This window comes from Oncorhynchus mykiss, chromosome 6 (genome assembly GCF_057628025.1).
Source record: "Oncorhynchus mykiss isolate SJ-2025 chromosome 6, ASM5762802v1, whole genome shotgun sequence".
Classification (NCBI taxonomy): Eukaryota; Metazoa; Chordata; class Actinopteri; order Salmoniformes; family Salmonidae; genus Oncorhynchus; species Oncorhynchus mykiss.
The window spans coordinates 18,674,185-18,686,613 of record NC_143027.1 but is presented as its reverse complement, the minus strand read 5'-3'; the positions used below and the strand labels follow the sequence as shown (position 1 = coordinate 18,686,613).

General features: G+C 41.5%; 1 protein-coding gene across 6 annotated transcripts in view; it reads left to right on the top strand.

Annotated features, from left to right (window-relative positions):
* Positions 1-8,518: 8,518 nt before the first annotated feature.
* pcsk5b (proprotein convertase subtilisin/kexin type 5b) overlaps positions 8,519-12,429 on the top strand; it is a 56,634-nt gene continuing 52,723 nt past the window's right edge. For 5 of the 6 annotated variants that reach the window (XM_036979525.2, XM_036979524.2, XM_090237116.1 and 2 more), the window contains exon 1: positions 8,519-9,120. In XM_036979525.2, the coding sequence (XP_036835420.2) occupies positions 8,941-9,120 (180 nt within the window). In that variant the 5' untranslated portion in view covers positions 8,519-8,940. The remainder of the gene's footprint in view (positions 9,121-12,429) is intronic. The other variant, XM_090237118.1, reaches the window with a different exon arrangement.

The window sequence follows — 12,429 nt, the reverse complement described above, 5'->3', positions numbered from 1 at the left end:
TTAATAAACGCTTCGACAGATTAAGACCGCATGTCTGTCTAATCGTTGGTTATTAAATTATTCCATCTGAGCTCCTAGAGTGAGAGGCTCTTTTTCTATTGCACAATGGCTAACTTGGCAAGCAATTTTAATTTGGCATTGGTTATTCATTCACAATACTCATCAGAAACCTTAGCAAAATCTCTGGAAATGCTAAAGTTATACCAGTTTCAGCTATATCTCAAATTCCTATTGAAAGAATGGCCAAAACTGTATAAGCGACTGTAACTGAACAAAAATATAAATGCATCATGTGAAGTGTTGGTCCCATGTTAAATGAGCTGGCGGGGGAAATTACATTTCTAAAATTGTGCACAAATTTGTTAACATCCATGTTAGTGAGCTTTTCTCCTTTGCCAAGACAAATAATTCACCTGACAGGTGTGGTATATTAATAAACTGAATAAACAGCATAATCATTACTCAGGTGCACCTTGTGCATGGGACAAAAGGCCACTTGAAATGTGAAGTTTTGTCACAACAGAATGCCATGGATGTCTCATGTTTTGAGGGAGCGTGCAATTGGCGTGCTGACTGCGAGAATGTCCACCAGCTATTGCCAGAGAATTTAATGTTAATTTCTCTACCATAAGTTGCGTCCAACCGGCCTCAAACTGCAGACCACCCATAACCACATCTGGCTTCTTCACCTGCAGGATCGTTGGGATATTGAGTATGTCTGTAATAAAGCCCTTTATTGTCACTCTGATTGGCTGGGCCTATGCCCTCCAAGGCCCACCAATGGCTGCACCCCTGCCATCATGTGACTTCCATAGATTAGGGTCTAATGAATTTATTTAAATTGACTGATATCCTTATGAACTGTGACCCAGTAAAAGCTTAGAAATTGTTGCATGTTGCGTTTTATATTTTTTTTCAGTACGTGTATATATATTATACACAAAGCCAGTAACATTATAGAACATTCATAATACATTGGATTGTAGGCTGTTATAAATTGTGTAAGCATATGCCTATATATTCTCTCCTGCTGTTGCAGACTTAGTTTCTGTCTAGTGGTTTGTTCCCATGACATATGGCAGCTCAGCATGAGAGCAACGCACACAGGGCTATTGAGCACCACTCATGATGGGAATACACAGGTGGTGCACTGCATAGGCTTTTAACAGCAGAATCCTCCCCAAAACTCACAGCAACAAATGCCCTCGCCGTTGTTATTCACCACTGGAGGGCGTACGCAGTCCTGGGGTTAGAACAACCAGTCCTAGGCTTGTGTTCTATAAAATGTGCTCTTGAACACTTCTAGTCGTTAAGCATTTAGATTGGTAAGACTAGAGGGAGTTTACACCTGATAGTCACCATACTCTATTTAAAATTGCTCAACAAAATTCTAATGCTACTGCTAATCTTTTTTTAATGATTCAAATGGAAAAGTGGAGCTTTTATATGATATCATTACACCTTTGGAGGTAACATTCAAGCCATGTAAGATTGGCTGCTGTTGGATGTACCCATTTGAATTCACTTAATGCCTTATTAAATGTATGTAACTGTCTTACCGTATACCCTAATTATGTGTAGGCACAGATGGCGTTCTCTGAGCTACGTGATAGACATTTTTGGCCCCCAATAATATTGGTCCCACAGAATAGAGCTCTGTATTCCAACCAAATGAGACTGGACAAGGAGGGTGAGTGGCTTGGTCCATTGTGCTCAACTGCAGAAGTATACACAGCACTTGGGTCAGAGGTCAAAGTGAAGTTGAATAGGTCAAATCTCCCTCTCTGGAAGGCCACCCATGGAAAGAGTGGGGAAGGTGGTGAAAGCCATAGGAAAGGAAAAACAAAGGTCCGGCTCGAGAGTTTTAACGTGAGAAGGCCAGTTTGAATAGTCCTTAAAAATCCACGACTGGTTATCGCCATCCCTGATTTGACTCGATCATTATGAATTAGTATAACCTTGGCCACTTGTAAATTAACTCATGCTTTTGGTTTCCAGCAGGGTTCTGCTTCTCTTTTTTTTCTTTTTTTTTTTTTTTGAATTTTACCCCTTTTCTCCCCAATTTCGTGGTATCCAATTGTTGTAGTAGCTACTATCTTGTCTCATCGCTACAACTCCCGTACGGGCTCGGGAGAGACGAAGGTTGAAAGTCATGCGTCCTCCGATACACAACCCAACCAAGCCGCACTGCTTCTTAACACAGCACGCATCCAACCCGGAAGCCAGCCGCACCAATGCGCCGGAGGAAACACCGTGCACCCGGACACCTTGGTTAGCGCACACTGCGCCCAGCCCGCCACAGGAGTCGCTGGTGCGCGATGAGACAAGGACACCCCTACCGACCAAGCCCTCCCTAACCCGGGCGACGCTAGGCCAATTGTGCGTCGCGGCCGGTTACGACAGAGCCTGGGCGCGAACCCAGGGACTCTGATGGCACAGCTGGCGCTGCAGTACAGCGCCCAGGGTTCTGCTTCTCTAGCCTGATCCACAACCAGTGTTGTGGAAGCTACTCTGAAATCTTGGTTTACCCATTACTTTACACTGGAAGAAGTTAAGCTACACTAAAGCTACCCTTAAGAGAAATATTGTTTATTTAACTAAAACTACTTTGAAAAAGTAGTTCACTACTGCACATCCAAGCTACTGTACTTCTGGAAAAATTATCATATCTGAAATGTCACAGACTACATATTGTAAGAACAGATCACTCTGGAGTCAGGTGTTAACAGCAATTTAGCCTACTAAACACAAAAACAATGTTTCAAATGAGAATTAGGCAGGTCTGATGATGAAAAATAAAAGGAAATTATTGCCTATTTCCCCCAATATTAAAAAATATATATATTTTTGATAAAAAATGTGTGTAGTTCCCATAGTTAGCTACACCACTACATGGCAAAAAAAAGGTGTTAACTGAAAACACTACCTGGATCTGAATTTAGTTCAACTACCACCAAGCAACTACCAAATGTAATTGAATTACTAGTTGAACTACATGTAGTTCACTACTTCACAAACACTGTCCAAGACCATCCTGACTGCTGCACTCTTTTTTTTACTATATCAATCAGTCACTGAATCTGTGTAGCAAAATATAATCTAAGCTCGCAAGATCAGGATGGTCATAGCAGGCTACTGCTTTTGAGGAATTAATCTCTCTGGCCCTGTATGCTGCTATAGTAGGAGGACTAGTGTGTAATGTGTTATGCCATAGATAGTCCCTGTATAGAAGCTACTTTGTATGATTGGCCCTCGCCAGAGGCGTCACCCACCTATTTATTTTTGAAGGGGCACTTTTTTATCTTCCACCATATCGTCAATATTTTCCACATACAGGTGGATAAAACTGAGGAGGCCTTTTCACTACAGGGAAAGCCCCATAATAGGGTCCCACTAAAGACCCCCAAGCCCCCATAATGTGCAGATAATATATTTATGTTATATAGGCTGTTATAAGTCTGTTGCCTCATACTTGATGTTTCTATCCAGCTCGTGTTACACAATGGCTCAAAATAGGCTAATAGTGGCTGCGCAATGGTGGATGTCTAAGCTCGATCTCTAATATTTCAATGAACTCGAGCAGGAATGTACGCAGGAATGCTGATGTTTGTTGTCACTCGTTACTGCTCTTTCAGATGCTTTCGACAAAGACGTTTTGTGGGGGTTCACTTGATTCACTCCCAAATATTGGAGCTGTCACACGGGATTTAGCCCCCCAGCAGTGAGGTCGCACAGTGAATGGAGGGCTTGCTTGCTCGTGAGCTGGGTAGTTGATTTCGTTCTCAAATCATTGCCTGTTTTTCCTCCATTCAATGCTTTAAATTACAAGCCTGTCCTTCTGCTGAATGCTTGCAGTCACAGGGTGTTTTGGTTTCTTTCATCTCATTTTGGAGGACCGTGAGATATTATTGTCCCCTGCTTGTTGTTAGATTTGACAGTGGTGTCCATTCACTGAGAAATTGGACGCAATTAAAGAAATTATGCTGATTCGCTACTTGTGTTCGAGGCAGAATAGAGTTTCTGCTGTGTGTGCAGTCAGAGATATGTAGCTTATATAATGATTGGATACTCATGTCTCCGCCCTAACAATGTGAGTCTGGAAGGCAAGCGACAAGCTTAGGTCCAAAATAAGACTGTAGAAATACTTTGGGCTTATTTTGGACAGATTTGCTTCTTCCTCTCTGGCACTGTCCCTGGCTTGCTATGGAGTTACTCCGGGCAACTGCTATGAAAACAAAAACCTAGCAATCACAAGGGATTTTCATGTAGCCTTTTAAGCTAAAATAAGCCCAGCCCAGTGCGCAAAATGTTGTTTTCCCTATTTGTGTAACTATAACTAGGTTTCCATATTTAGCGCGTAAAGTAGTCTACATGTTGGATGTATTCCCATAGTTGTCGACACAACTAAATATGCTACACAAAGTGGGCACATAAGGAACTCATCATCAAGCTTTGATTATTTGAATCAGCTGTGTAGTGCTATGGCAAAAACCAAGACGTGCACCCAGGGGGGGCCCCAGGACCAAGTTTGGGAAACCCTGCCCTAATCTCATCATGTAGGCCATACCGACAGTGTTTCTGCAAGCTGTTGGCTAGAGCACACGTGCCAATACCAGTTGGCACATTCGCTACATAATGCCACATTTAGAACATTTATCAGTAGAGTTTAAAATGCAATGGAAACCCATTTACAGTGACTTCAGAAAGTATTCACACCCCTTGACTTTTTCCACATGTTGTGTTACAAGTTGGAAATTAATTGTCATTTTTTTGTCAACGATCTACACAAAATACTCTGGAAAGTCATTGGAACAACAAATCTAACATTTGCAACAACAAAAAGATTCATAATAATAAATAAACAAATATATATTGATTACATAAGGTTATTGTCCAGCTGAAAGCTGAATTTGTCTGTTGGAAAGCAGACTAAACCAGGTTTTCCTCTAGGATTTTGCCTGTGCATAGCTCTATTCCATTTCTTGTCATCTTAAAAAAAACTCCCTACTCATTGCTGATGACAAGCACACACATAACATGATGGTGCCACCACCATGCTTGAAAATATGAAGAGTGGTACTCAGTGATGTGTTGTGTTGGATTTTCCCCAAACATAACACTGTATTCAAGACATAAATTGAATTTCTTTGCCACATTTTTTTGTTGCAGTTTTACTTTTGTGCCTTATTGCAAATAGGTTATTTTGGAATATTTTTAGTCTGTACAGGCTTCCTTCTTTACACTCTGTCATTTAGTAACTACAATGTTGTTGAGTTTTCTCCTATCACATCTATTCAACTCAAACTGTTTTAAAGTCACCATTGGCCTCATGTTGAAAGCCCTGAGCGGTTTCCTGCCTCTGGCAGCTGAGCTAGGAAGGACTACTGCATCTTTGTAGTGACTGGGTGTATTGATAGACGAACCAAAGTGTAATTAATAACTTCACCATGCTCAAAGGGATATTCAATGTCTGTTTGTTTTATTTTTACCCATCTACCAATTGGTGCCCTACTTTACGAGGCATTGGAGAACCTCCCTGGTCTTTGTGGTTGAATCTGTGCCTGAAATTCACTGCTCGACTCAGGAACCTTACAGATAATTGTATGTGTGGGGTACGGAGATGAGGTAGTCATAAAAAAATCATGTTACACACAATTATTGGGCGGCAGATGGCCTAGTGGTTAGTAAACAAAAGGTTGCTGGATCGAATCCCAGAGCTGACAAGGTAAAATGGCAAGGTAAAAATCTGTCGTTTTGCCCCTGAACAAGGCAGTTAACGTCTGTTAACCGTCATTGAAAATAAGAATTTGTTCTTAACTGACTTGCCTGGTGAAATATATATATATATATATATATATATATTTTTTATTTTTATAATTGTACACAGAGACCATACAACTTACTATGTGACTTGTTAAGCACATTTTTACTCCTGAACTTATTTAGGATTGCCTGACTCAAGACATTTCACCTTTTCATTATTTATTAATTTGTAGAAATGTCTAAAAACATAATTCCACTTTGACATTTTGGGGTATTGTGTATAGACCAGTGACACAACATCTGAATTGAATCCATTTTAAATTTGGGCTGTAACAAACAACACGTGGAACAAGTTAAGGAGTGTGAATACTTTCTGAAGGCACTGTGACTTGTATTTTTCGAGTCGGTACATGGGAATTTAACTGCAAAAGTTTGTTTCACTTGCACTGTGTCATCACGCACAGCCTTTTTTCACGCACAGCCTTTTATCTGCAACAAGCCAATTTGATAGAAACACATAAATCTGGTGTATTCACATAAATCTGTTGCCAATTATATGGAAACCTAGCTACTGTTGCAATAATAACGGAAATAATTTGTAAGAAATGTAAATAGGCCTAGTTAGGCCTATAAAGTAACAAAGTCTGTAACGTTGTTCCAAATCACACTAACCTCGCCTGACACTATTGTGTTATACATTCTTAATAGATAACAATATAGTAGGCCTAATCAAACGGGCTAACACTGTCTCTGTGAGAAATACAGTGCATTCAGGAAGTATTCAGACCCCTTGACTTTTCCCACATTTTGTTACGTTACAGCCTTATTATAAAATGCATTAAATCGTTTTTTCCCCCACATCAATCTAAACACAATACAATATAATGACAAAACAATAACAGGTTTTAGAAATGTGTACACATTAAAATAAAATACTTAAATATAAAATTTACATAAGTATTCAGACCCTTTACTCAGTACTTTGTTGAAGCACCTTTGGCAGTGATTACAGCCTCGAGTCTTAGGTATGACGCTACAAGCTTGGCACACCTGTATTTGAGGAGTTTCTCCCATTCTTCTCTGCCGATCCTCTCAAGCTCTGTCAGGTTGGATTGGGAGCGTCGCTGCACAGCTATTTTTAGGTCTCTCCAGAGATGTTAGATCGGGTTCAAGTCCGGGCTCTGGCTGGGCCACTCAAGGACATTGAGACTTGTCCATAATTCACTCCTGTGTTGTCTTGGCTGTGTGCTTAGGGTCGCTGTCCTGTTGGAAGGTGAACCTTCACCCCAGTCTGATGTCATGAGCAGGTTTTCATCAAGGATCTCTCGGTACTTTGCTCCGTTCATCTTTCCCTCAATCCTGACTAGTCTCCCAGTCCCTGCCGCTGAAAGATATCCCCACAGCATGATGCTGCCACCACCATGCTTCACCGTAGGGATGGTTTCTGGTTGTGTCCAGACGTGACGCTTTGCATTCAGGCCAAAGAGCTCAATCTTGGTTTCATCAGACCAGAGAATTATCTTTCTCATGGTCTGAGAGTCCTATAGGTGCCCTTTGGCAAACTCCAAGCGGCTGTCTGTTTTACTGAGGAGTGGCTTCCGTCTGGCCACTCTACCATAAAGGCCTGCTTGGTGGAGTGCTGCAGAGATGGTTGTCCTTCTGGAAGATTCTCCCATCTCCACAGAGGAACTCTGAAGCTCTGTCAGCGTGACCATCAGGTTCTTGGTCACCTCCCCGACCAAGGCCCTTCTCCCCCGATTTCTCAGTTTGGTTGGTCGGCCAGCTCTAGGAAGAGTCTGTGGTTCAAAACTTCTTCCATTTAAGAATGATGAGGCCACTGTGTTCTTGGGGTCCTTCAATGCTGCAGAAATGTTTTGGTATCCTTCCCCAGATCTGTGCCTCAACACAATCCTGTCTTGGAGCTCTACGAACAATTCCTTCAACCTCATGGCTTGGTTTTTGCTCTGACATGGAAAGGTGTGTACCTTTCCAAATCATGTCCAATCAATTTAATTTACTACAGGTGGACTCCAATAAAGTTACAGAAACCTCTCAAGGATGATCAATAGAAACAGGATGCACCTGAGCTCAATTTCAAGTCGCATACAAAGGGTCTGAATACTTGTGAATACTTATGTAAATAAGGTATTTATGATTTTTTTTTAATGAATTTGCAAAAAAAAAATCTAAAAACCTGTTTTTACTTTGTTATTATGGAGTAGTGTTCGTAGATTGATGAGAAAAAATTCAGATTTAAAAAAAATAAGGCTGTAACAAAATGTGCACTGTATCTGAGACCAGTTTGAGATCTTTTACGGTGTGGCTTTAAGACCCAGCGGAGTGCAGGCAGCCCAGCCGGCGGATTATGCTGCATTGATAACCAACTGGGAAGGTGGTAATTATCATACCCGACTGGGCACAATCTTTTGAACGCCTATCCAACTCGCAATTACAAGTCGGAAACTCGTCTATCATCCCTGAGCTCCCACAGTCCCTCTGACGTCGCCGACAAAAAGGAAATTACCTCGATAACAGCATTTTCGGCAGTTAAATGTAGCAACTAAACCTTATTTATATAGATATATTAACATGGTTTTTGAACACTATAGTTTGTTTAAACGCATAATAGCGACACTTTAGTTCATGGTTGACGCATTTTGTTGGCTATTAGCCAATCGGCGTTTCTCAATGAGTTCAAAGCACGTTAATGCATCCAACTGGTATTTACAACTTCAAAATCGGTATTTACCACCTTCCCACTTGGTTATAAACGCAGCATCAGTTGTTTCTACTACGAATTGTCGCTAGTTATTTGGTGGGAGGCGCTGTAGCCATTTCGCCACTTTAAAGAGAGAAGGAGAACCAACATCCGAGTTCTGGGGAAAATAAATTATCCCAAAGCACTGCATTCAGACAAACTACCCCCACCGCGGCGAAGGAGCACGACTGAACGCAAACTTCGAACTCTCCATGCAGAGCACGCGGAGAGCAGACCAGGACCATCTAACGGGCTTTTGAGACATTTTTCGGTTTCCGTTGTTTCCTTTATTTGCGGTGTATGTGGATGTTGATCGAACAGTTTATGAGAATCTTGCTTGCTCTGCGGTGAGAAGAGAAGTTTGGCTGTTTTCCTAGTCGGAGGGAGACGCGGGAGGTTCGGGGAAAAAGTGGGGGAAGATGGTTTGGAACGCCGCTTTGAGAAGAGGCTTGATGTGCGTTCTGGCGCTCTGGCTCGGTTTTACGTCTGCCCCTTGCAAAGCTCGGATTTACACTAACCATTGGGCTGTACGGATAAACGGGGGACCTGTGTTCGCTGATCGGATAGCAGACAAATATGGCTATAAGAATATGGGACAGGTATGTTTTAAATTGTTCCTCTTATCATTTCGTTCCTTTTACATTTTTATTCGAAAGAGTTTCAAAGTCAAATCCTGCACAGCATTGGTGTTTTTTCTTTGATACGTTAAAACTTACTTTGTTTTTGAACGGTGGTGTTTTGTTGTCAGTCCAATTCAAGTTCACACGTCATAGTCACCCGGGCCCACACTGGATAGTCCACATCCCGGGCCAGCCTGAACACGCTACCTCCACTCTAAATAATGTGCCTTGAACCCAGGATAGTCTTTCTGGCGTGTGTGTGGCGGGGATCAGCCTGGCACACACGGGATTGACTATGACATGAACAAAACGAGAGAGCGGGGGCAGGGGTGCAGTGATTAGGCTCCACACCGGTGGGACAACAGGTGCCCCACAGTTCCGCAGAGCAGTTTTATTGGGCTGTTAGGAGTGGAGAGTTTTACCAAAAGTTTAATGTCTCGTATTTCATGGCTCAGACCAATATGGGCCTCTTAAACTTAGAATCCTTAGTTGCTGTATACATTTTGGATTTATCAATTATTTACAGTTCCAGTCAAGTTTGGACACCTACTCATTCAAGGGTTTTTAACGAAATAACACATGGAATCATGTAGTAACCCCCAAAAATAGTTTAAAAAAAATCAAAATATATATATTAGAGCCTTCTTTTGCCTTGACAGCTTTGCACACTCTTTGCATTCTCCGAACCAGCTTCACCTGGAATGCTTTTCCAACAGTTTTGAAGGACTTCCCACATATATGTTGAGCATTTGTTGGTTGCTTTTCCTTCACTCTACGGTCCAACTCATCCCAAACCATGTCAATTGGGTTGAGGTCGGGTGATTGTGGATGCCAGGTCATCTGATGCAGTGCTCCATCACTCTCCTTGTTGGTCAAATAGCCCATATACAGCCTGGAGGTGTTTTGGGTCATTGTCCTGTTGAAAAACAAATGATAGTCCCACTAAGTGCAAACCATATGGTATGGCGTATCACTGCAGAATGCTGTGGTATCAATGCTGGTTATGTGTGCCTTGAATTCAAATAAATCACTGACAGTGTCACCAGCAAAGCACCCACACACCATCACACCTCCTCCATGCTTCACTGTGGGAACCATACATGCGGAGATCGTCCATTCACCTACTCTGCGTCTCAAAGACGGTTTTTGGTTGGAACCAAAAATCTCGTCACAACTCAAATGATTGGCTCGAACACATTAAAAAGGAAAGACATTCCACAAATGAACCTTTTTGTATTCTTATTTCACCTTTATTTAACCAGGTAGGCCAGTTGAGAACAAGTTCCCATTTACAACTGCGACCTGGCCAAGATAAAGCAAAGCAGTGTGACAAAAACAACACAGTTACACATAAACACAGTCAATAACACAAAATAGAAAAATCTATGTACAGGGAGGGAGGTAGGCAATAAATAGGCCCTAGAGGTGAAAATAATTACAATTTAGCATTAACACTGGAGTGATAGATGAGCAGATGATGATGATGTGCAAGTAGAGCTACTGGGGTGCATAAGAGCAAGAGGGTAAGTAATAATATGTGGACGAGGTAGTCGGGTGTGCTATTTACAGATTGGCTGTGTACAGTGATCGGTAAGCTGCTCTGACCGCTGATGCTTAAAGTTAGAGGGAGATATAAGGCTTCTTAGATTTTTGCTATTTGTTCCAGTCATTGGCAGCAGAGAACTGGAAGGAAAGGCAGCCAAAGGAAGTGTTGTCTTTGGGGATGACCAGTGCAATATACCTGCTGGAGCGTGTGCTACGGGTGGGTGTTGCTATGGTGACCAGTGAGCTGCTAGGTAAAGCACCGCCTTATCTCAAAGACTTCTAGATGACCTAGAGGCAGTGGGTTTGGCGACGGAAATGCAGTGAGGGCCAGCCAACGAGAGCATGCAGGTCGCAGTGGTGGGTAGTATATGGGGCTTTGGTGATAAAACGGATGGCACTGTGATCAACTACATCCAGTTTGCTGAGTAGAGTGTTGCGGGCTATTTTGTAAATGGCATCGCTGAGGTCAAGGATCGGTAGGATAGTCCGGTTTACAAGGGTATGTTTGGCAGCATGAGTGAAGGAGGCTTTGTTGCGAAGTAGAAAGCCGATTCTAGATTATTTTGGGATTGGAGATGCTTAATGTGAGTCTGGAAGGAGAGTTTACAGTTTACCCATACACCTAGGTATTTGTAGTTGTTTCCACATATTCTAGAAAATAGTATAAATAAAGAAAATACCCTTGAATGAGTAGGTGTCAACTTTTGACTGGTGTGTATATATCATATATATATATATATCCATTTGTTTACTGAAAAATATAACTTAAAAGCCTCATGAGTTTAGTTAAACTGTCGTACCACATCGGAACCCAACATATATACATTGTTTTCCTCAAATGTTTGTAAACAAAATGGTATAGCTTCAAAACATGGTTAATACTAGAGGTCGACCGATTAATCAGAATGGCCGATTTAATTAGGGCCGATTTCAAGTTTTCATAACAATCGGAAATCAGTAATTTTGGACACCGATTTGTCCGGTTTAAAAATATAAACAAATAAAATAAATGTAAAAAAAAACATTTTAACACCTTTTTATTTAATCTTTATTTTACTAGGCAAGTCAGTTAAGAACACATGCTTATTTTCAATGACGGCCTAGGAACGGTGGGATAACTGCCTCGTTCAGGGGCAGAACGACAGATTATTACAGATTTTTACCTTGTCAGCTCGGGGGATTCAATCTTGCAACCTTACAGTTAACTAGTCCAATGCTCTAACCACCTGATTACATTGCACTCCACGAGGAGACTGCCTGTTACGCGAATGCAGTAAGCCAAGGTAAGTTGCTAGCTAGCATTAAACTTATCTTATAAAAAAACAATCTTTATTCTTTATCTAACTAGGCAAGTCAGTTAAGAACAAATTCTTATTTTCAATAATGGCCTATGAACAGTGGGTAAACTGCCTGTTCAGGGGCAGAACGACAGATTTGTACCTTGTCAGCTCGGGAGTTTGAACTTGCAACCTTCCGGTTACTAGTCCAACGCTCTAACCACTAGGCTACCCTGCCGCCCCATAAAAAAACAATCATAATCACTAGTTATAACTACACATGGTTGATATTACAAGTTTATCTAGCCTGTCCTGCATTGCAGATAATCGATACGGTGCGTATCGTTGCTCCAATGTGTACCTAACCATAAGCATCAATGCCTTTCTTAAAATCAATACACAGAAGTATATATTTTTAAACCTGCATATTTAGCTAAAATAAATCCAGGTTAGCAGGCAATATTAA